Here is a 24,614-nt window from a genome sequence, read left to right on the forward strand (position 1 = left end):
AAGCTGAAGCTAAAAGTACCCCAATCCATCCCCATCCTACCAGCCTTGCTGCCCCGTGCCCAGTCCCCTTACTGCCTGTGTGTCTCTGCCCTCTGGGTTCCTCCTCTGTCCCATGAGCACTGCCGCCCACTGGGAGGGAACAGCAAGCACAGGACCACAGAGGACCCTGTCCATACAGAAATGGGTACAAGCAGGCAGTCGCCACACTAAATGTAACTAATAAGTTACATTTAATTACTAAAAGATACCTTGCATGTAATGGGCAGGATGCACCTTCTGCGGAGGCTCTGGGGAGAAAGACACATCCCCTAAGTCCCCTGAAATCTGGGGTGGAGCCAGCAGTGCCTCATGTCCGTGCGTCTGTGCTGTCTGTTCCCCGAGGTTGGGGCCCTGAACACACCAGGGTGCATGTGGCTTTGAGCTGCCTCCACCATGCCAGGGACAGGGACCCTGAGTTTGGGCCCTGAGCAGCATCTCTGCATGACACAGGCACAGGAAGGGCCTGGTGAGACCTAGCTGGGCTCCAGGTCACCTTCGTCATGTCTTGGGCCAGTCTGTCCCCTTGACGGCCACCTCAGAGCCGCAGTGCATGAGTCTGTGAGTCTGTGTCTGTGTCTCTGGCCGAACAACCGGGCCCAGGAGCCTCAAAGGTCAGCAGGCCGAATCATCATGCTGGTGCCCTTGAGCGAGTAGCCTGAGCCCCTCCAGTAGTACCACTTGATGCCGTTGAATTTGCTTGCGCTCTGCCGCTGCGGGTAGTACATGCCATTGAGGTTGGAGGGGCCGCACGCATCAAACCACCAGCCTGGAGGGCGGGGACATGCACGTCAGAGCTGGGAGACACTGGGGGGACTCTCGGGTTCAAGCCAGGCTCTTTTCTATCTCTGGGTCCACCGGACCGGAGCAGGTTTCAGTGAAGAGCTAACTCGCCATGCCCTGTGACCTCTTTCAGGGTCTCCTCCGTAATTTAGCCCCTTGTTATCTCCATGGGCCCCACTTGTTTTCCCCTGTGGCCTCCCTATCTAGTCTCCCCATATGGTCCTCACTCATGGAGTTCAACCCACCCAGAAGTGACCATCCATGCTGCCCAGGAGGAAGGCCCGTGTCCCACCAGACTGGGATCTGTCTGACTTCCCCAGACAAACTGCGCCCCTCCACTCACATCGCAAGTCTGGGCCGGAGCCAACAAATCTGTTTTCTCCCTGTTAGCAAAGCTGCCTGTGTAGCCCCAGACGTTCTGCGGTGGTCTATTCCCTCACCCCACGTACATGGTTGGGTTCACACCATGCTCGGGCTCTCAGATGGCTATGGTGGCAGTGTGGGACAGGATGGCAGGTTGCAAATTCAGGCATTCCTGAGTCTCCCTTGTTGCCCTGGGGCTGGACTTATTGCCAGACACAGCTGGGCACCAAGGCAGTAGGCTGCCTTCCCTACAACACAGGGGACTTAGACTGCTCTGTACCACTCATGGAGTCCCTCATCCTGGTGGCCCCAAACCCTGGGTCTCTGCCCTGACAGTACCCCATGGGGCCTTCTCAGCCCACCCAGCACACAGTGGTGACATTTCCCACCGGGCTGCCAGGAACATCAGAGCCCAGGCTGGGTGCTGGGACATAAACCTGCCCCTGAGCCCCTCAGCCTGCTCTGCTCGCAAGACCTTCTGCGGGAAACCCTGGCAGCCTCTGTTGGAGCAGAGCACCCACCTCCAGTCAGCATCTGGGAACACCTGCAGATGCACTTGTCGTTGTCCATGTCCTTGGTGCTGAAGTCATTGCCTGGCTGGCTGATGCTGCTGAGTTTGCCTGCTGTCCCTGACAGGCCCTTCAGATGGATCCTGCGGGCGGGCAGAGGAGACACTGAGGCATGCAGAGGGGGCCGAGGTGGTCAGCATAGGAAGCCCCCCCTCCACATCTGGCAAGGGCACGAGCTCTGGACAGTGTGTTGCCACCTGGTATAAACAGGAACAGACTTATCACCAGCCCCTCACCCAGAGGAATGCCCCCAGGAAGGCAGCTGGGGCTTCACAGCCTAGAAGCACTTTCCTGCCACCTCCAGATAAGCAGTGGGGATCCAGGGATGGGGGCTGGGTCAGGCCAGGAAGAGACTGGCAGGATGGGCCTGAAATCTGCAGCAAAAATGCTCAGATTCTCAGGAAGGGGCCCTGGTACTCCAGCCAGCTCTTTTCCAGCCACTGCTGTGCTGAGCCAGGTGAAGGGACAGTCCATCTCAAGTATCTCTGAGCTCCGGCTGCCCACAAGGACACAGGGACGGCGAGTGTGTGACGGCTTCGCGAAACCCGGTGAATTGCAAGCAGGTCAGAGCACAAGAGCAGGGAGTAGCTTTCCCCAGAGGTCCTTTTATTTGTTTTGGGGGCCACTCCCGACAATGCTCAGAGACCCTATGGGATGCCAAGGAATGAATCTGAGTCAGCCTCCTTCAAGGGAAGCACTCTCCCTGTTGTGCATTAATTCTGGCCCCAACAATGTGACTATTGTGCCAGTGCCTTAGCGTGGTCTGCTCAGGTCAAGGCCCAGCCTTGATTCCTCCTTCTAAGGTGTTGCCAGGACTCGAGATTCTGTGCCCCCCTGGTGGTCTCAGGCCAGGCACTGCCATGCACCCTGACTTCCATTCCCAGGACAGCACCAGAGCAATGGAGGTGGCATGCTCCCACTCGCCCCTGCTACCAGTCCCAGCCGCCAGTCTCACTCTTCCTCCTCCTCCTCCTCCTCCATCCTTCCCTCCCTCCCTCCCTGCTTAGGCCCATCTCACTTCCAGTGATACCCTTTGGGTTTCCAAGGAGGAGCTGACCGACTGAGAAGGACCCTGCTGGGCTCTGTCCCTGCCACCTGGTCACAGACCCTTCTGCTGCGTGTCCCTCTGGGTGACAACAGCTCTGCCAGACAGACAAACTGACTCAACCTCAGGGTCTGGTAGAGTCACCACAGTGTTTGTGAGGGGCTGGGGCTTAAGGACCAAGAGTTTTTCATTTTGAGGAAAAGAATCATTCTTGGGCCAGAGTCATTGCAGAGAGGGCAGGGCACTTGTCTCAGGCTGTCCCAGATTCTTTTCACAACACCCCCAAGCACTGCCAGGAATTGGCCCTGAGCACTCCAGCAAAATCAATACAAAAAAGCCTCATTCTCTCCACACGGTATCCAATCCTTGGAACATGGTTTCTCAGTTTTCCAGTGTTGAGGAGCACTTTCTGGGGATAACTTTTTTTTGGGGGGGGGGTCATACCTGGTTGCACTCAGGGGTTACTCCTGGCTCTGCCCTCGGAAACAAGCTATACACAAAGAGAACCTGTTATACTAGCAGTCCAGGGGGCAAAGGGAGGAGGTATGGGATATATGCTGGGAACAGGGACTGGTGGTGGGATGGCCCTAATTCATTGTCACTGTGTACCTTAAATATTACTGTGAAATATTTGTAATTCACTTTGATCACAATGAAAATTATTTTTAAAAAAATAGGGCCCGGAGAGATAGCACAGCGGCATTTGCCTTGCAAGCAGCCGATCCAGGACCAAAGGTAGTTGGTTTGAATCCCGGTGTCCCATATGGTCCCCCGTGCCTGCCAGGAGCTATTTCTGAGCAGACAGCCAGGAGTAACCCCTGAGCAATGCCGGGTGTGCCCCCGCCCCCCCCCCCAAAAAAAAGAAAATTATTTAAAAAAAATAAATTGCTCCTGGCAGGCTCGGGGGTCCATATGAGATGCCGGGATTCAAACCCCTATCAATCATGAATCGGCTAATGCCCTACCACTGCTATCTTTCCGGCCCCCTGGGGATAACTTTCTCCTCTTTCTCTCCTTCTCCCTCTCCCCACTTCCTCTCTCTCTCTCTCCCTGTCCCTCACTGCTCTATGTCATTGGCTTCTGAAATCCTTGGCTTCAGCCTGAATTTTAATCATGCCATGGTTTCTCTTATCACCTTGACATTATGTTGTATTAGGATAAGGACTTTTGATTGAAAATTCCTCTTAACTGCCAAGTAGACTATGCTGTAAAGCAGCATGCTTTAAAATAAAAAAAAAATAAAATAAACTGGCTCATCCAAAAAGAGTGTTCTCTTGCAAAATGGTTTAATCTGTGGAAAACCACATCGGTTGTGAATATTTTCATCTATCAGCATACAAGGCTCATGACCCATTTTGTAAAGACTTCTTGTAGAAATACTCTAACCCAGGAGTCTCAAACTCGAGGCCCGTGGGCCGTTTGCGGCCCTCCGTACAACATTTTGTGGCCTTGCCCTAGAGGAATCTTTTTTTTTGTTTTGTTTTGTTTTAGTTGTTTGGGTCACACCCCTCAATGTTCAAGGCTTACTACTGACTTTGCACTCAAGGATCACCCCGACTTTGCCTCCTGCGGCCCCCAGGTAAATTGAGTTTGAGACCCCTGCGTCTAACCCTTGAGTTTCATGTTACTGACTTTCTTCCTGCATCTAATCCCTCTGCTGCATAGCCCTGAACTATTTCCAGTTGGAAAATATTAGGTTAAAGGTGAAGTCATGGCCTACTGCTCAGTCTATGAGCCACTGAAGTTGCTCTTCCTTTTCCTTTTTCCTTTTTAACTTTGGGCCACACCCAGCAGTGCTCAGGGATCACTCCTGGCAAGCTCGAGGGACCACATGGGCTGCTGGGGACCAAACCAGGTCTGGGACCAGAGTGGTGTGGCGCAGCTATAGGGTGTCTGCCTTGCACGCGGCTGACCTAGGATGGACCACAGTTCAATCTCCCCTGCGTCCCATATGGTCCCCCAAGCCAGGAGCATTTTCTGAGCACATAGCCAAGAGTAACCCCTTGAGTGTCACCGGATGTGGCCAAACCCCCCCACCCCCACCCCCGCCAAAAATTAGGTCTGCTACATGCAAGGCAGTGTCCTCCCAACTGTTCTCTCACTCATGCCCCTGAAGCTTCTTTCTCCACAGACTGAACCCAGATTGCTGGGCAGCACAGTCCCGTCCCCTCAGTAGCCACCGCATCTACCCCAAGCCCCCAAACCTGGGTGCTGAGGGGCTGTTGCATCCCAGGGAACTTACTTCAGAGCCCCAGAGCAATCGCACAGTGGGGAGGATGTTTGCCTTGCACAGAGCTGACTGGGCTCAATCCCCTCATCCCATATGGTTCCCCCAAGCTCACCAGGAGTGGTTTCTGAGCACAGAGCCAGGAGCAACCCCCACTGTTGCTGGGTGTGGCCCCCAAACAAACAGCCTAGAATGGCCTGGAGTTTCTTCCTGCACTGCGACGAATATGGACGTGTTCAAGGCACTGACCCTGCGCTGCTGCCCACGCCATGTGCTCTGTCCCTCCTGCCCTTCTGTTCATGTGCTGCCCATGGCCCACCTCCTGGCTCTGCCACTCAGAACTCCACAGCCAGTCAGATTCCCCCAGGTAGCCCCAGACTTCACCCTCTCAGGAAGGTTTAGGACACTTCTGCTTGTTGGTGAGTGAGGCCAGCGCAGGGACAGCAGAGTCCAAGCAGTGGTTGCTGTCACTACAGCAGAGACACTCACACAAATGCTTCCACTGGCAACAGGGCTGCTGGTGCCAACTTTGGTTCTCACCTGATCCTCAGGGCCTTGACCCTGGGAACAGTGCCAGGCCCTGACCCTGGAGTACTATCCACCCCACCAGCACACCTGCCTGGCCAGCTTACCGGTAGTTGAGTTCCTCCCCAGACAGATAGAAGTGCTCGTAGACCGAGTAGGCCTCGCTGCCCTCCCAGTCCTGCAGCTGGACACGGAGCAGGAATGGCCGTCGTGATGTCACCTGTGACACGAACTCATTCCCCAGCCAGTGCTCGCCCGACGGGTCCCCGAAGCCCTATAGGAGACCAGGACGAGGGACCAGTCACCCTCTGCTCGGCCACTCTAGAGAAGAGGCAAGTCTGGGGCAGTGGGACTCACGGGGCACATAGGGCAGAGGTAGGGGTGGACGGGGCCTAGGAATTGTAGAGTGTAGACATGTGCCGCCCCACATCAGTGTCTGGACTGGGGGATCCAGACGTCTGTGCACAGAGGTTGGTCTGCATGGTGGGGACCCATGTGCCCCTCTGCTCTGAGTCTTAAGTTTCTTCTTTTGGGTTGGTTTTTAGGCCATACCCAGCACTTCTTGGGCTCACTCTTGGCTCTGTGCTCAGGGATCACTCCTGCTTCTACTCGGTTCACTCTTAATCTTGCACTCAGGTATCACTCCTGGCTTTGTGCTCAGGGCTTACTCGTGGCTCTATGCTCAGGGATCATTCCTGGCTCTGTGTTCAGTACTAACGCCTGGAGGGGTTTTAGGGACCATGGGGGATACCAGGGCTGGACCCCGGACAACCCCCATGCAGGGCTGTGCTTTCACCCTGGTGCTCCCTACCTCCTTGTACTCTGCCCACGTTCTTTGGAAGTCCACGCTGCCATCTTGGCGTCTCTGGATCACAGTCCAGCCCCCGCCGCTAGTCTCCATGTCACAGTAGGCCTGCAGGGGCTCGTGGTTACAGGTAGCAGTGGGGCCAGGACCCTCCCTCATGGCTGACCCCAGGAACAGCGAGTGTGAGCCCATAGCAGTGGGCACTAGCAGTGCCATGCCCTTTGGTCCCACACATGGGGAGTTTCTGTTGCTTGTGCTGGACACCCCCAGGACCCTAGGCAGACGGCCCCTGCCCCTTGGGGCCCCAGTGCCCAAAGTCTGCGTGGCTGTCACCTCTGCCCCACGCCCTGCCAAGCCGCACCTGGACCCCCCGGGTGGAGTTGGGGAAACTCAGAGTGTAGACACCGCTGGCCGTGAGCCCCGACTTGAGCACCTGGGCACAGTCGCTGAAAGTCCTCTGCTCCTCCTTAACAGCCAAAGGACTTTTGGCTGCAGAATAAAACAGAATTACTTAGAGCTGGGGGAAGAGAAAGCATGTGTGTGTGAGAGAAATGAATCCTCTTAAGTTTCACAAGTAGTACAAAGATTCTCCATCCTTCCTATGCTTGCCTCTCCCCCACTTCCATTTGTCCCTCCTCCACAACCCTTTGACCTTCCTCCCTGTCCCAGCTCCTCACTCACGGGTGGCCGTGGCCAGCAGGGCCAGCAGGCCATGCACTGTGTCCATGAGGTGGTGCTGCTGTCTCTGCAGTGCGGAGCTGTTGACAGTGGCACTGGCCAGCTGCTGCTCCAGAGCCTCGATCACCGAGCCCTGCCTGGACACCAGCACTCGCAGCTGTTCCTTCTCCTCACGCATGGAGCGCAGCTGCAGCCCATGCTTGTCCTCCATGGCCAGGACCTTCTGCTCCAGGAGACTGGGGGTGGGGGGTGGACATCAGAGCTGCCCCTAGGGGTAACCTGGGGCTAGGCTGGTCCCAGGCACAGCAGCCAATCTCTGGGGCCATGGGGCTGGCACTAGAGGAAATTTTGGGGTGGCTGAGCCTTTACCTGTTCTTGTCCTGCAGCTTGTTGATCTCACTGGTCTGGTCCAGAATCTGTTTTTCCAGCTTATTCGTAGAAAGGGAATGTTCTAGAAGCTGAAGTTCCAGCCTGGTGGTCTGGTTTAACACCTAACACAGCAAAACAAAACAAAAAATCCTTTTCACTGACTTGTTTGTTTGGTTTGGGCTATACTCAGCAGTGCTCAGTGGTTACTGTTGGCTCTGAGCTCAGATATTACTCCTGGCAGTGCTCTGGGGACCCTATGGGTTGCTGGGGATTGAAGCCAGGTCACCCGTGTGCAAGGCAAATGCCCTTCCTGCTTGGTATCGCTCTGGCCCCATTGACCATCTTTTTTTGCCTTGTTTGTGACATCCTCATCTCTGAAATCTGGCGAACGTGGCGGAAACACCTTCCCACTTCCCCTTGAGGCAGCTTCCGTAGTCGGAGGTGACGTGACCCTTCCCAGATGCCCTGGACCTGCCTGAACATGTCCATCCCCATGTCCCCATCTTCCCTGCCTACTCCTGAAAGTTGGTCTTCCTGTTCCGCCGTCTCTCCCCCACTTTTTCCTGCAGCGGGATGGGTGAGGGGTGTTGTGAAGGCCTCTGGAAGTCTCTAGAAGGATCATCTTGGGCAGCTTTTCCTGAAGCAGGCACCACCCCCACCCCATCCACCCTTACCTGATCCTCCTACCCGGCTTTGTTCATCTTCCTTTTTTCTGTTTTGAAAAGGCTTTGGAAACCTTAAAAGCAAAACCCTCCCCAATTTCCCCATGGGGGGGCAGGCTTGGGGAGCTGTCTGGCATTTGTCAGCTACTCCGCCGGGTCATTGTCCCATTGTGCAAGGCCACCCTGGCCCCGTGCAGGAAGAGCCTTGACTCACATCCTCCGTCCTCTCCAGAGGTGATGTCAGGCCTACAGGGATTATCCCAGGAAGAAGGGCCCGGAAGCACCACCATGTTGTTGGCCTCGCCAGGGTAGGGTGGCTGCCTGCCTTGACCACCCCCAGACTTTCCAGTCACAAGGACTTGCTCTGCCCACATTATCTGCTGGTGACCCCACATTGCTGACCTCGGGGGCTGGTGGGTGGCATCAGTCACCCAGTTCCCACACTGTCCCTTCTCTGCTGCCCCCCACAGGCCCCAAGTGCTTTGATCAGCTTGAGCCTGGTGCTGCCCACGGGCGTGCTAAGACTCCTTTGGGACTTGAGTCTCTTTCTTCCGTCGGGGCCACAATGTTCTGGACCCTGTGATCTGTTGTGTAAAACTGCATTTCCCTCCAAGCTGCTATGCTGTGTCAACCAGAGGAAGCACAGCAGGCTGAGCACAGGCTTTGCAACACAACAGGCCTGGGTTCGAGCCTGGCCTGGCAGGTCCCCTGAGTGCTGCTAGGTGTGTCCCAAGCACCGTAAGCAAACCCAGATAGATCAGAAACTCCCACCTTGTGGCCAAGCCAGGCCTTCCCTGCATGCTGAGAGCAAGGCCTATGTGCCCGCGGTCCTGCCATCTTCTCTATACCACCCCTGCAAGGTGCCAGCAAGCACACCAGACCCACTCCGAACGCAGCCAGATGCAGGGTCTCTGAGCTGAAGAGCAAAGAGAGAAAAGCTGCTGTGGGAATTGCCCACAAGAACCTGCCTTTTAGTTTTCAGGCATCTCTCAGTGCAGAAGAGTTGGGGACAACCCTGTAAGCAGTCGAGGCGCCAGAGCAGAGGCAAGGCAGGAGCCCCAAGCAGAGGCCAGAGTGAGGAGCACCCTGATGCCCTCACCTATCAACCCAGGCCTGTCCCCACCCCAGCCTCAGTTGTGCCTCACCCAGGTTCCCAACAATGGATTGTTGCCAGTGCCAGGGAGCTCAAAGCTGGTTGGAAAACGAGCAGGGTGTCTTCTGGGTCAGGACCTGGGCCGGTGCTGCCCCCTCCCAGGCCCTTGGAGGTGAGGTCCTGGAGCCCCCACCAATGCATGCCAGGTGCCATTCCCAAACCCTGGAGCTGGGTGAGAAGCCAATCTCTGCTCACCCAGGTGTTTCCAGGCCCAGGCACAGCACCCACTAGCCTCAGAGGGGACAAGGAGGGTGAGAGCAGAGCATGGGCACAGGGCAGGCAAGGAGGTACACCCACAGCACAGCCACCGTGAGCAGTCAGAGTCGCTCTAGCTGCAGCCTCTGTTTCTGACCATCACTTGCACTTTCTGAGTTCCCGCGCCAGCCCCATCCTTCACCCCTTTCGCCCTCCACCTCATGCTAGCAGCTACCGCCAACACCTTGCTTGTGGGACAGACAGCAGCACCTCACCTGAGCCTCCACGTCAGTGAGCTTGCGCGTCTGCGCCGCCGTCTGGTTGAGCAGGCTGGTGCCAATCTCGAGCATGGTGGCTGTCTGGTTCTGCACGGCATGCTGCTGCAGCTGTGCCATCTCCTTCCTCATACTGTCCTGAATGTAGCTCTCCAGCTGCAGGGTGATGGGGTACAGGTGAGTGGGTGTCTGCGGGTGGTGCTAGTTTTTAAACCTTGCTTGGGCCACTCACTAGCATCTTTATTGCCTTTGGCAGGGTATGCACCCAGCAGTGCTCAGGCATCATTTTTGGCAGGCTCCGGGGACTATCAGGAGTGCTAGAGATCCAACTCTGTTTGTGGGATGCAAGGCCAGCACTGCTTCTTAAGCCCTGGGGCAGTTTTTTCTTTCTTTTTTTTTTTGCCTTTTGGTTTGGGAAGACCACATCCAGCAGTGATAAGGGGTTACTCCTGGCCCTATGCACAGAAATTACTCCTGGCAGGCTTAGGGCCCTATGGGATACCAGGAACCTAATCCAAGTTGGCCACATGCAAGGCAAATGGCCTCACCACTGTGCTATCGCTCCGGCCCAACGAAATGAAAACAGTGTAATGAGACACTCAGCATAACAGTGACTGTGTTGTGTCTCCTCCCTCCTCCCCATTCTCCTCCCCCCTCCGCTTTTGCCTCCAGCTCCACTCACTGAAAGCCTGTTTTTCCCACCTTGTTCACCACTCACTTGTAAAACTCCAATATTTCTCAAGTTGCTGATGATCAAACTGCTTATTGACTTCCACCAACTGCTCGTTCCCTATTAAGAAGCCCCATGTGTGGTGGGGTAACCATTCCCTGGAGGAGTGTCAATGCCAGTGAACCAGCAGGACTGCCCCTTCCCACCACTCCCCTAGCCCTGGCCTCCCTGGAGTCCCTGTCTTGGTACTCCGGGTGCTAAGTCCAACAAGGTCATGGTGCATTACTTCCAGAGCCCCTGAGCAGGAGCTTCCAGGTCCCCAATTCCTGCTCACATCCTGTCACCTTGCACAGTACCCTGATCACATATCACAGATGTTGTGAACTACCCCAGAGGGACACCCTCACAATGGGTGCTGAGTCCCCTGAAGGAATCCTCACAGTGGGCACTGACCCAAGCACTGCAGCCATTCTTCCTCCCTCGGTCTTTCCATCCTTCTTCCTGTCCTTTTTCAGTGGTGACTGATTGTTTACACGTGCAGTGTAAAATAATTCAGACTTTGTAGGCAGCAGTTGGTGATTTTATTCTCTCTCCTCCTCTTCCCCCCCCCCCTCTCACACACACAGAGTCACTCTTCACCCTCCCTATCACCATGGGAGAAATGGAATTTGGAGGTTAAAGTTAAAGCTGCATGAGTCCCCTCCTGACACCCAGCAGAGACAATGTTTGGGGAGATTTTCTTCAGGAGATTTGGAGCTATAAATAAAGAGCTCTTGGAACTGGATTCTTGGTCTAGTTCACACATGAAGTAATGATTTTCACATGGATATGTCATTTTTATCCTCCCAACTCTATACCAAAGTGCTAAGTCAAGGCGGTTCTCTCTCTAGTCCCCCTAAGCCTCAACAGGACAGGAAATGACTCTTCCATTCTGTTTTAAGGCTGGTTTTGAGTCTGTAAAGTTTCTGAACTGTTGTTTATTCATAAAGCTATATATACTTCCTTCAAACCTGAATGTGAGTCTGGATGGGTACAGTATTCTAGGCAAAGCATTCATTTTGTTGAGTTTTGTCACTATATCCCACCACTGCCTTCTGGCCTTGAGGGTTTCTTGTGACAGGACTGCTGTAAATCATAAGGATGCTCCTTTGAATGTAATTTCCCTTTTTGATGTTGCTGCTTTCAGTATCCTATTCCTATCTATGGGATTCGTCGTTCTGACTAGGATGTGTCTTCGGGTGCTTTTCTTCGGGTCTGTTTTAGCTGGTATTCTTTGGGCATGCAGGATTTGGTTGCATGCAGTCTTTAGCTCTGGGAGTTTCTCTACAATGATGTCCATGACTGTTGGTTCTTCCTGGAAATTTTCTTCACGAATTTCTGGGATTCCAATGATTCTTATGTTATTTCTGTTCTGCCTTGACCCCTCCAGGTCTCACAGAGGCACAAGCAGCCTCAGACTCTCCAGTTAAATTTAAAGTCCATTTCAGAGCTTAGACCAGGCAGTGGAAGAGGCCTTTCAGTTCTGCACCTCATCGCCTTCTTTTTCTCAGATTGCCCATGAGTGAATGTCAAAGCATCTCAGGCCCAACAATATGTTGGGCACAGCACGTGTCAATGGCCCTCTAGACTGGCTGTGGCCCCACTCACTCCCCTGCTCTGAATAGTGGGAGAGGGGGAGGGCTAGCCTTGTCCTGAAGATGCTTGAAGACTTGTGGTGGGGTGGGCAGAAAGCCTGTGTTGGGGCATGAGAATGGGGTGGAGACTAGGACCTCACCGCGGGGCTGAGCTTCATCTCTCTGAGGCCACTTCTGCATCAGGCTCACTCCAAGTTAGGCACCCAGGTCCCCAGTGTCACTGCATGTGCCTGAAAGCAGCAGCCAGCCCTGCCTGGGACCTCCATAGCTGTCTCAGGATCCAGTGCTTGGGGGTGGCTTCTGAGCCGCTGAACAGAAGCTCTGCACAAGACTGCTGGGCACTCTCTCGGCTGTTTTTCCCTCGCTATAGAATTTTTCTTGGATTTTCACAGGCTTTCCAATGGGGAAGGATCCAGTGGATCTGATAGGGTGTTAGTGCACCGCAGGAAACATGTATGAATCCTTTTTTCGGCTTGGAGCCACCCCCGGTGCAGCTACATCCAGAGAATCTACTCATGGTCCAGTTGGTCACACACACACACACACACACCTAAAACAACGTAATTTATCTCACCATTCAAATTAAATACTGCCCCCAGCCTCATGTCCAGCAGCAGGAGCTCCAGAATGGCATCTTCATTCACAGTATATCCCAGCTGTATCCATTCAAGAATGGCCCCCAGGCTGATTTGGTGGGGGAGGATTTAGGGGCACAGGAGGGAACTTTCATAGCCTAGTGCAAGTGCCCGAGTCAGTCCATGAGATCAGCATATCCACAAGCCTCCTGCCATGTCAGCCTCCCAGGAATGAGGAGACAAAGGAAAGAATATTGAGAGTGAATGAATGAATATGTAAATGAATGAATGTGTGGGTGAGTGAATTATGAGTGGGTGGGGGAATGAATGAATGAGTGGCTGAGCTCTCCAGGTGGGACCTGCCTGTTGCTGGCGACAGCTCCCAACATCAGAAATGCTGTCGGGCAACTCTCATACAACTGGGACCTTTGTGCTGTCCAACCTAATCCCATCTCTGGCCCCACGCAGCCCCCAGCACTGCTGTGAGTGGCCCCTGTCACTGTCAGGGTCTCCAGGGCCACTACCCTGCCACTTCCTTAAAAAAAAGTAGACAGGAACCGGAGCGGTGGCGCAAGTGGTAAGGCATCTGCCTTGCCCATGCTAGCCTAGGATGGACCGCAGTTCCATCCCCCAGCATCCCATATGGTCCCCCAAGCCATGCGTGATTTCAGAGCACATAGCCAGGAGTAACACCTAAGCATCACCAGGTGTGACCCAAAAACAAAACAAACAAACAAAAAAAACGAAACAGACAAGCAAGAAAATGCACCTAGGATAGGCATACACTCCAGGCCCAACTCTCCCTGTTGCCCTGCCAGGCCCCAAATATCCCTGCAGTGAGGGAAATCGGCCCTTTCACATTCTGAAACATGAGTCTTTCCGGATCGAGCGTAACAGGCATTTGCTCTTGGAAGTCCAAGAAAGATTCCGGGCCATTCCCAGTAGTCTAAAAATAAATAATAAATAAATAAGTCAAGGCCTGAGTCATGGCTGCAATCTGCTGGCATCCAGCGGCTACCTGAAGCCAAGAAAACCCAGGGGTGCCCCGAGCAATATTGAGGGGTGTGTATACACAACCCCTCCACCCACAGAAAGTTGCAGCCCCCTCCTCTGCTGAGTCAGTTCCCTGCCAAGGCTCAGCACGGCTCCGTGTTGGCGTGAGGAGAATGCTCCTTCTAAGGGCACTGCTCACCCCTGTGTGGGTGAGGGTCCATCCGTTCCACACGCACCTGACCCTTAGGTCTCTCCCCTGTGATATGGGCCTCCTAGGAAACCTCTGGGGAGAGAGAGTTTGCCACCACAGCCGGAGGCTTGGACCATCTCAACCACTATCAGTAGTTTCAAGGAGCCGGTAGCATCCACACTCGATAGGTCTGTGGCTGTTATCGAAACTAGCCTTGGAAATGGGCCTTGGCCCTGCAGTATGCGTGGCCAAGAGCATGCTGGCCCCGGTGACAGGAGAAACTGTCACCGGTGATAAGAGACTGGGCAGAGACCCCGCATCAGCCTGACTATCTCCTTTCCTCAGAGTGAACCAGTGAACTTCAGGCCCTGCATGAGGTCCTCCTTAGGGCGTGTCCCTGACCAGGGAAGCCACCTGCAAGGGATCCTGAGGCTCAGCTCCCTGCGGACCAGGCTACACCCCTATGCCCTCCCTGCCCTGCCTTACTCTGCAGACCAGTAAAGGAACAAAATGTGCACTGGTTCCAGAGAGGTCCATCCCAGGGGCCCACTGCCACCCCTAATTCATACTTAGCTCGCCTGTTAGGTAGGCTGGGCACAGAGCAAGCACAGGAACCCTTAGGAACCCCCAGTGGGCTATTACTGCAGGGCCCTGGGGGAGATGCCTGTGGTGGAAACCGGTCTGAGTCACTCTCCCCGAAGGAAACTGCACCTCAGCCTCCCGCCTTGTGAGCATGTCAGTGTCAATGGGAGCGAGTGAAAATTCCTGACCCCTCCCTCTGCCACCACAAGGCTTGGAAAATGTAAGAAGTGTGACATTCATTCAGGATCGTGGAAAACGTCACAAGCATGTCATTCATTCAGGATTGGCTTCCTGTCAGGTTTCTCAGTCAGACTGAAGTGGGCTCATTCCAAGGATGGGTCCTGTCGTGGTACCAGAAACCAGACAGCCTTTCCCAGGCAGTGTGTCAAGGCCAATGTTCTCCATCACTGGGCCGCCCTCGAGCTAGTTCATTGCTTCCACTTGACCAGCAAAGATTGCGATCAGTAATCCAAGCAAGTAAATTCCATGGCTCATCCACGCAGCCCCCGCAGCCCCAGGGAGTCGCTCGTCAGGACGAGTTTGGGGTTATTGGACGCAGGAAGTAGGGTTTTGGGGTGGAACCCCTGGAGATAGATCTGCATGTGTTGCCCACACAGATGTAGCTCGAGCAGTCAGTCAGTCTTCTGCTGAGTCTCAGCTTCCACTGTCAGGCCTGTGTTCAGTGCTCACCCCCCACACACACTAGAATGTCCACTACCAGTGCTCACCACTGTCCTGCACCTGTGAAGGCCACACCCTAGACCAGTGATGGCTAACCTTTTTGAGTCTGCATGCCCAAACTGCCGCACAAAACCAAAGAATTCCCTCAAAAGTGCCAGCACGTCAATTAAACCTTAATAACAAGATTTTAGTATCTAAAAACCATGCAGCACGCGCTGCATATCTTAATTGCGGACCTTCCCGCATGCCAGCTGCCAGGCCTTGTCGCGTGCCACCGCTGGCACGCATGTTATAGGTTCGCCATCGTGGCCCTAGAACATGGGCACGCAGGTCGGGGAGTCCCTGCCCTGCAGACACAGGGTCAGCTCAAGGCTGGGCAAGGGCCGTGAGAGAGGCCACAGGACAGTACAGAACATGTGTGGTCATGTACCCGCTGCATGCATGTGCACTGGTGACTGAAACACAGTTGAGTGAGGCCAGCTCAACCTTAGAAAAACACGGGAGGGAAGTGAGCCTGGCACTCCTGGAAGGAAGCGGCCGAGAGACCTGCTAGGGGTAGGCTATGGTCAGACCCGCTTTTTTCCCACGTTTTTCTGCTTTGGGGTTTTCTGCTATTTGGAGCACAGAAACCTCCCCAGGGTCGTTCTCAGCTGGCAGGGCAAGCAGAACTGTGGGAGGCCTGAGGACAATGTGCTGGACTACCCGGGCCACCCCAGTGATATCAGGGATCTCCAAGGGCCTCATCTCTGCTTGTCACTGAGATGTCTGCCTTGGAGGAGGTCCTTTGTCCCCCCCAGGCTCCTGCCTTCCCCGTGTGTGCACCTGAGTCACACAGACCCACCCCGGGACACTCTAAGGAGCCTGCACCAAGGCTATCCCCATGTGTACACACACACACACACACACACACACACACACACACACACACACACACATGCAGTTCAGCTTCCTGCAAGGCCTGTTTCCTCCTAGTGATCCTACAGGACAGCTGGGAGCCCAACCAGCCCCAGAATCCAAAGGTAACAGACACAGGCACATCTGGTGTATCTGCACATGTCTAGTAGTATGTGCATGTATGTGTGCATCTGTGTCTATGTGTACAAGTGCATGCGTATGCAGGTATATGTGCTGCTTTTCTATGCCACAGTACAGCACTCGAATTCTGCACCTTGGTGCACTACAGGAGTGCCCAGAAACGATCTCCACACTCCTGACCTCATGAGCATGGACTCCCATGCTTGAGCCCAGGCACCACAGCTCTGACTCTCCCACTTAATGAGAACTCACGATGGACTAACCCCATCCCTCAAACCCAGTTCAGTGTTCGGGTGTCAGCAGCTCCCACGAGCTCCATGGCATGACCTGAACCTACTGCCTCCCCAATTCAGACGGGCCTCAGGGTCAGAGTCCTGGGGGAGTCATAGACCTGTTGCCCCATAAACTCCCTCCTTGGCCCCGTTAGAGATGAAAGTGAAGAAACTCTGCCCCATGCAATCGGTGGGGACATGTGTGGTAACCCCTGACAACTGAGTCTCTTCTTAGAGGCGGAGGAGAGTCGACCTCGTGGGGTCCTGGCTTCCAGGGTCTCACCCCATCTCGTCTCCTGGTAGCTTAAACTATACCTGTTGCCCCCCCCAGATGGGACTCTGTCCCTCCTGGTCACAGCACCAGGCACCTGGGGAAGCTCCCATACAGACCATTTCCCTGAGGAGCAAGAGGGGAGGGCTGAGAGCCTGCCGGGTCTGTGGCTGCAGAGCTCCCTGTCCAGCTTCTAGACTAGCCGACAAAAGGACCAGAGATGCCCTGAGTCCCAGAACCGTCTGCTCACACATGCATTCACCATCTCCTGCTTCTTATTGAGAGATTTGAGGGCCACATCCAGCAGTGCTCATGGTCGACTACTGGCTCTGTGCTCAGGGATCCCTCCTGGTGGTGCTCAAGGGACCGACAATATGGGATGCTGAGGATGGAATCCAGGTTGGCCACCTGCAGGGCAAGTGCTATTCCCTCTGAGCCATCACTCCGGACTTCTCCTGTTCTTTAATGGCAGTGATATCTTGGGGTGAAAGAGGAAAATAAGGCGTGTGGGGCCAGAGAGAGAGTACAGTGGCAGGGCATTTGCCTCGAAAGCAGATGGCTGACTCAGGACAGACCAGGGTTCAATTCCCGGTATCCCATGTAAGTTCTTCTGAGCCTTTCAGGAGCAGTTTCTGAGCACAGAGCCAGGAGTAACCCCTGAGCGCAGGGTGTGACACAAAAAAACACAAAACAAAAGGCATGAGACACCCGTCAGTCCCAGGCCCCTCTCACCCATCAATTCCCCATTCCCTACTGCCATGAGTCTGTGACACAGATTGCCCCTAGCAGTGAGGGACTTAGGTGCTGCAAACACAGGCCTGAAGAAGAGTGATATGTTTGTGTCACCCAGAAAAGAGCTCCCCTTTGGAAACAGGCCACTGCAGGCTTCCATATCCCAAGAGTCTCATCATTACTCGTGGGGACCGATGGCTGTTCTGAGCTTGCGTTTCCTTCACGTGAAGCAGGCTTGTTCTGACCAGGGCTGCCTTTAAGAGCATTCCACAGCTACATTGAACCGACCTGACCCACTCTGGCCAGGAATTCCTGTCATTAACAACACTTTATTCAGTTCGAGCCAGGGCAAATTGTTTTTTGTTTTTAAGGAAATTTAAAAACCCATTCCTTAGCAGTTAAAAATAAAAAGGAACTTCATACACATAAGCCAAATGTTAAGCATAGATAATGAGTGTGTGGTTGGAATTTGATTGTTTTGTTATTCAGCCACATAGAGTGATGCCCTGTCACGCAGAGTTGTTGCCTCAGAACTTCCTATTAAGACCGGTTTGCTCAGGGGACTTCCAAGTTAGATCTGTGTGTCATGATCTTTCATGATCCCCAAGAGCAGATAGTTAATACAGTTAATAAAGCTAAAAGGAATCCTCCCATCATCCCTAGGCAAGTGCTTACAACTGTCCAGCAGAGAGCAGTTGACACCGTCATTGGGTTCCACCTCTCCAGAGAGAGAAATGTCTGCAGGGCAGCCCAGCAACATCCCCACAGTCAGGGCTGAGTCTTCTCCTTGAGTGTGTGTGGGTGGCAAGTGGACTCCAGAATGCAGGTCACAGAGGGGCTCATTGAGACTTGAAGTGGGGCAGCCCCAACCCCCCCACCAGGCCTCTGCCCTCCTGTGTCCTGCTCCAGAATGCAGATCTGAGAGGTGGGGGAGGGGCTGACGGGCCTCTTCCTGGCCCTTCGGGTTCCCTGGGAGCAGGGAGAAGGGGGCTCAGGGAGTTCTGGGTGCAGATAGGGAAGGTTCCCAGGTGAAACCCAGATGCTAGAAAGGCCGGAGTGTGTGTGAGTCTGAGTGTGGTTCTGCACATGTGTTTTTGTGCCGTGTATGAGTGTGAGTCTGTGTGTCTGTACATGTTGTTTTTGTGTGTGTGAGTGTAAGTTTGTGTTTCTTTGGGAATATCTGTATGAGTGGGAATATGCGTGTGATGGTGTCTTGGTGCCATTGAGTCTGTGTTTGAATCTATTTCTCTCTGCATGTTTGAGCTGTGTATGCATGAGTGTATAAGAGCAAATGAGCATGATTGTGTGGATGAATGAGTGTGTGGCTCTGTGTGGTTAGTCTAAATGTGTGTCTATATGTGAGTGTATAAATATGTGTGATAGTAAGACAAAGTGATTGTCAGCATATGTGTCTGTGTTTCCGTGTGTATGTGTGAGTACGTGTGTGCATATTGTGTGTGTTGTGTGTAAGGAGGTACAAACACTCATTTCCCCCCCAACTGTGGGCCTGACCTCTCTTACATTCCGTGACACACTCACTTTCTGCACTGTTTGCTGAGCGAAAACCTGAGACTCAGCAACAGCACTGTGCCCAGGGCTCTGCACCAGATGGCAAAGAGAAAGTAAGGGACAGCACTGGCACCCTCAGTCGGACCCTGGCTCCTGCCCTCATGGTCAGGTCCACAACTCCTGACCTCTAGAGTCCGGCTTCAGGGTGGTCAGAATGATAGCACAGCAAGGAGGGCATTCTCGGGGGCGCTGTCAACCTGGGTTTGAACCCTGGCATCCCAGATAGAGTAATTCCTGAACACAGAGGTAGGCATCGGCCCTGAGTACCTCCACGTGTATCCCCAAAACCAAACAAGAGAAATGGAGCAGCCCTGCCGGCAACGCCCTCAGGCCCCTCTTTGGAGCAGCAGTTCGGAGGGGACAGAGAACCCACTAGTCGTATTCACCCTGTCGGCCTGTGCGTGGGACAGTGGGACCAGGACACAGTTGAACCAGGGGAAGAGCTGATGGGAGCCCACTTTCAGGAGCTACAGATGAGCCAGTGTCTGGTCACCTGTGTGTCTGTCCATGGGCTCCTCTGAGGAGAAACATCCTCAGACTCAGCTGTGTCCCCAAGGAAAGCATGACTAGAAGTGACCGTATGTTCCTAGGGCACGAGCACACACATCTTCCATGCCTCTGGGTTCAGTAATGAGCGCCCTGTCCCCACAGCCTTGATGAGACATGTGTCCATGATGAGACATGGACACACACCTGCCCGCAGTGGCAACACTGACCTCTGGTTCTCTTGAGCCTTAACCCTAGGATAAAAAGGGAGGGAGGGGGGTTGTTCAGGGCCAGACAGATGGCATGAAAGTAGAGTTTTTGCCTTCTATGCAGAAGGACGGTGGTTCAAATCCTGGCATCCCATATGGAATCCCGGCATCCCGTATGGTACCCTGAGCCTGCCAGGAGCGATTTCTGCCCGAGTAACCCCTGAGTGCTGCCAGGTGTGACCCACAAACAAAAAAAATGGGGGGGGGGCTTTCTGTTATCACTGTTTGGAGGCTGTTGACCACCAGTGTGCTCAGGGCTGGGGATGGAGCTTGGGCCTCCTTCATGGAGCACCTGCATGGCTCAGGGCTCTTTCAAACCCTGGCCTCCTTTGTGGAATACCTATGCTCTCCCTGGAGTGCTCTCAGACCTTGGCATCCTCATGGACCACCCTGGAACCCCTTCTCCCCTCTCTTTGCTGCATCATGGGTCCAGACTTGAGCAGCCGCTGTGGGATGTGGACAGTGCCCCGGTCAGGGTGATCACTTGTGCTACCCCCTGCCTGCCCATGGGAAACGAATAGATAGAGGAACAGACAGAGGAAATGTTTGTCCATCAAGAGCTGCGAGTTGTTTTTCAGTGTCCAGCGTGGGGAGCTGTTGTGTTTCCTCCCCACTTCCGCTTACGGAGAAAACACACCCGGGCAGGCTGTTTGTTGGTGTGTGTGGGATCTCGGGTCACCCGGGGCAATGAGGGGGCTTCTTCTCAACCAATGCACAGAGCTCGGGCCTGGGTGCAAGTCGCACCCCTCAGTGTTCATGGCTCAGGGGAAAAAAAACAGTTTCCTTCTGGGCTCAGTTTCTCCAAAGTTTACAGGTTGTCAGGAAGAGAGATAGGACAGCAGGGGGTGTTTGCTGCACATGGCCGGCCTGGGTTTGATCCTCAGCATCCCATAGGGTCCCCCAAGAACTGCTAGGAAGGAATGATCCCAGAGTACAGAGCCAGGAGACAGCCCTGAGCACTGCCAATGTGGCCCAAAACAAATAAAGTTTCCTCTCATCCTCTTTTCCTCTCCCGCCCCCCACTGTCCCTCTTCCCTCTGACCCTCTCTTCCTCTTTCACTCTCTCCTTCTTAACACCCTCTCTCATTTTCTCCCTCTTCATCTCTCATCACTCTCACTTTCTCTCCCTCCCTCTCTTCTCTTCCTCTCTCCCTCTCTTTCTTCTCTCTTCCTTTCTCCCACTCCCTTCCTCCCTCCCTCCCTCTGTCCCACCAGTTCCCTTTCTCTCTTTTCTCTCTCTCTCTCTCTCTCTCTCTCTCTCTCTCTCTCTCTCTCTCTCTCTCTCTCTCTCTCTCTCTCCTCTCTCCTCTCTCCTCTCTCCTCTCTCCTCTCTCTCATCATCCCAGTGAACCTCCCATCTTGCTGGCTACCTTCCCCCCCTTCCTGCTCTTCTCCAGCCTGAGGTTGCAGCCTTAGGGACCAAGCTAGCAGGCTGGGGAATGGGGCGAGCCCAGTGCATTCAGGGGCTCAAGTGCACTTGGGGAGCAGGTACAGGTGCATTGAGACCAAGCCAGCCTCACCCCTGGGTGCTCCTTAGCCAGGATCTCAGGCAGGAGTTTGGGGATTCCATCATGCTGCTGTTCAAACGTTTACCCACAGAACCTGGAGCTGAAGAAACTGGGGCCACCACCTGTGGGACTCTGCTGGAGCAGGGGCTGTTTATCTCGGGAGAAGCAGTGAAGTGGGAAAGTGGAACCTTCCTTCATATTACGGGGAGTCTCCACACAGGTGTTTCAGCCAGACACTCCTTCCTGTACCCCAACTGTTTGCTTCCAAGAAAGACTAGCCAGCTGGGCAGATCTGAAAGTCCATACAGCACCCACCACAGTGCAGCCAAACACACCATCACAGACACACACACACACAGACACACACACACACACACACACACACACACACCATTACAGACTCACACACAAACCATCACAGACTCTCACATATACACACACCATCACAGACTCGCACACACCTTCCATGGCATAAGCAGAGCCGGAGTCCAAGCCGGCAGAGGTTTGGGTACCTTCAGACTGTTGCTGCCTACTTTTCAGTCTCACTGTTCTTTGCATGTCTGCAGCTTTGGGGAGTAAGCTCGCTGCAAACCGGGAGCCCCCCATCAGAAGCTCATTTGCTTGCTCTCTGGCTCCCTCCCTCCCTCCCTCCCTCTCTCCATAGCTCAGGGCAGCAGCCCAGGTTCATCTGGGCTCCTGGGCTCAATCAACCTCAGCAACTTCCTCTCTCCAGGTGCTGAGTTACTGAGAAGCTCAAATCTGCCCATTGATCTGTCCTGAGATCCAGATGAGGCATCTTTGGGGGTCACAGGTTGACAGTAGCACGAAAGGGTGGGAGGCCCCTTCTGGGGGTGGGGGAGGATCGGTGCTGACTGAGAACAGCTTTAGGCTAGAGCACGATGGTGAGGGCTTCCTCGAGGCATCTTGCTGCTGCTGGGCGATCTGTGTCCACTTTATTGCGGAACTTAGACAGGTCAAGGAAGGAAATGCCAGGGTGCAAGGAGCTCTTGGGTTTCAGTGTGAAGCCCATGATTTGAGGAGGGAAGAAACCAAAAGGTGGCAGAACTTTCCTGATCCTGCTCTGTCTGGCCCTGTCCCCATTCCTGGGACAGGTGGTTCCCACCTCAGGCTGCCTGTGGGACCAGGCTGGGGGTCCTCAGGAGCAGTGAGCAGCCCTCGTTGGGGAGGGGGGATAGTCAGCCCCACAGCTCTGGGAAACAGGGTGGCCCATGCTTTGATTTCCTCTGTCCCTGTAGTGCCTGTCCTAGCAGTAAAACTCAGCAAGCAGGTGGCACTCCGGCACCCAACCCGGTGAGGGAGGTCAGTCACCAGCACGGCAGGCAGCCACCCCCTACACCCCCTGCATCGCATTCATGAAAACCACTTCCCGGCTGGCCAGGCCCTGGCGCACTCATGCCAGGGCATCCACGGCCCCTTTGTGGGGAACAGAGAGAAGGAAGCGGCAACTCGACCCCAGCCCTACCTTCATCAGCCACTGCGTGTTGTTCTCCAGGATGTTCTCCAGCACTTGCAGCCGCTGCACTGAGTCGTCGTAGTCCAGCGGTGCGTCCCTCTGCACTGCGTTGGACACATAGGCACCGGCCGGAGGGCGGCACTCGGCCACCTCAGGCAGGAGGAAGGTGTAGCTGCAGGCGCCGTGCTGCACCTGGTACTCACGCTTGCCCGCGCTCTCCATACCCCGGCGGAAGCTGCTATAAGCAGCCACCACCAGCTCGCTGCTCAGGGCCAGTGCCAGGAACGGCCACATTGTCCCCGGCTCTGCTCCACTCAGCTGCGCCTACACTCAAGCCAACAGCCCTGCGGCCCCCACTTAAGGTCCATCAATGAAAGTTCCCTGCAGCCTTGCTCTTTCCCCACTCTTTCTCTGTCTCTCTGCCTCTGTCTCTATCTGTGTGTGTGTGTTTGTGTGTCTGTCTGTCTCTCTGTCTTTCTGTCTCTCCCCTTACCCCCTCCACCTCCTGGCTGGACTTGGTGGCCAAGAGGCAGCAGGGTACAGGGGTAAGGCTGCCTGGAGAAGGCTGTGCGGACTCCGACTCCTCCTCTTCTTCCTTCCCCTCCTCCTCCTCTTCTGAAGCTCCTGCCTGCCCCCAGTCCGGTCGGGATCCAAATCAATCTCGCTCCTCTCCTTATATGATAAGTTGATAAGCATAGCCAGGCTGGCGAGGGGCCCCGCCCTCAGGGGGGCTGGTCTGTTATCTTCCTATAAGGGGTGGGGGTCAGCAGAGCCTGCTGGGTGGGGGGGCAGCTCCCCCCCGCGGGGCTGCGTGGTCCTGCAGTCCTGGGATCCGTCTCTGTGTCTCTGCTCTGCACCTCCTCAGTCCCCCCCTGACAGGAGGGGGGGAGGGAGGGAAGGAGCGCCAGCAAAGAGGCTGGGTCGCCTTTGTCTGGAAGAGATTTACTTCGCAGTGCTCAGCTGGTGAAATCACTGGTGAATTTGCTGGGATTCTGAAGTACAATGAAAGTTCCTGTTTTTTCCTCTAGGAATAAAAACACTACAAATATGCCGGGACTCGGGTTTATTTTTGTTATTGCAGAGAGGAAGCCTTCTTGCTCTTGTAAACTATGCCCCCCTTCTTTTTTGGTAGGGAAAATACTTCCCTGGGTAAGCTTGATGTGAGAGGGGGAGGGAGGGAGGGAGCGAGGGAGGGAGGGAGGGAGGGAGGAAAGAAAGGAGAGAGAGAGAGAGAGAGAGAGAGAGAGAGAGAGAGAGAGAGAGAGAGAGAGAGAGAGAGAGAGAGAGAGAGAAAGAGAGAGAGAGCGAGCGCTCAGGATCCCATAGGGAGATATCTGCTGCTTTCTTCCATCTTTCTGCTTTGACACAGAATCTTGTCATCGAAATCACCCGTTTCCATGATCAGAATCAACTTCAAGCCCACTAGAGGCTGCAGCTCCAGCACCTGGCACCTGCCCTTTAGGGGAAGGTCCTGAGCTTGGTTCCTGTCAGCCTGCCACATGCTGGGAGCTCAGTGGAGCCTGTCTTGCTGCCTTGCTGCCATTCTCTTCCGGTGCTGGGACTCCAGGGTTTCTTTGGCTTCTGAAACTTTCTAGCTCAAGTTCATTCTCTCCACCAGTGACCAAAAGGGAGCAAGCAACCCTGCAGAGAGCACTGTTTGCTGCTCCAGCAGCCAGCCAGATCGTGCCTGTGGTTGTGTGGTTGTGGCTGCATTATGTGGTATGTGCATTTGTGTTGAGTTCATGTGTGGTATGTACACACGTGATATGTGCAGCTGCAACGGGTGTGGGCAGGTTCATGCATCAGGGAAGAGAAAGGTTTTGCATTTCCACCTGCAGCCTTGCTCAGGGTGTCTTGTGGGAGGCACATCCACTCCACAGGCCATGCTAAACCATGAGGGTCCCAGACATGGAGCGTGACAGGGTCCCATGGAGAGTGACAGGGCCCCTGGACCTAGGGAGTGAGGGGGTCTGCCCTCCCCAGCTGCA

The 24,614-nt window shown here is 54.4% G+C and overlaps 3 protein-coding genes across 3 annotated transcripts in view; 2 read left to right on the forward strand and 1 right to left on the reverse strand.

Moving 5' to 3' along the window:
- Positions 1-24,614, forward strand: part of AGPAT5 (1-acylglycerol-3-phosphate O-acyltransferase 5) — a 660,206-nt gene that overhangs the window by 568,318 nt on the left and 67,274 nt on the right. The window lies entirely within an intron of this gene.
- Positions 1-24,614, forward strand: part of MCPH1 (microcephalin 1) — a 54,043-nt gene that overhangs the window by 19,965 nt on the left and 9,464 nt on the right. The window lies entirely within an intron of this gene.
- On the reverse strand, positions 619-22,949 carry ANGPT2 (angiopoietin 2). Its single transcript, XM_049790616.1, has 9 exons — positions 22,636-22,949; positions 9,686-9,841; positions 7,401-7,522; positions 7,031-7,267; positions 6,715-6,835; positions 6,360-6,461; positions 5,656-5,822; positions 1,704-1,834; positions 619-805 (listed from the first exon to the last, which is right to left on the reverse strand). The coding sequence occupies exons 1-9, from the start codon at positions 22,918-22,920 to the stop codon at positions 645-647; spliced, it is 1,482 nt and encodes a 493-aa protein (XP_049646573.1). The 5' UTR covers positions 22,921-22,949; the 3' UTR covers positions 619-644.

This window comes from Suncus etruscus, chromosome 17, assembly GCF_024139225.1.
Source record: "Suncus etruscus isolate mSunEtr1 chromosome 17, mSunEtr1.pri.cur, whole genome shotgun sequence".
Lineage (NCBI taxonomy): Eukaryota > Metazoa > Chordata > Mammalia > Eulipotyphla > Soricidae > Suncus > Suncus etruscus.

Bases quoted from the DNA above. Each gene is read 5' to 3' on its own strand.
- ANGPT2 (XM_049790616.1), bottom strand. From the start codon at position 22,920: ATGTGGCCGTTCCTGGCACTGGCCCTGAGCAGCGAGCTGGTGGTGGCT. The intron at 9,842-22,635 runs GTAGGGCTGGGG...ATCACCCTGCAG, and splicing joins ACACGCAGTGGCTGATGAAG to CTGGAGAGCTACATTCAGGA. The intron at 5,823-6,359 runs GTAGGGAGCACC...GGTCTCCTATAG, and splicing joins CGTGGGCAGAGTACAAGGAG to GGCTTCGGGGACCCGTCGGG.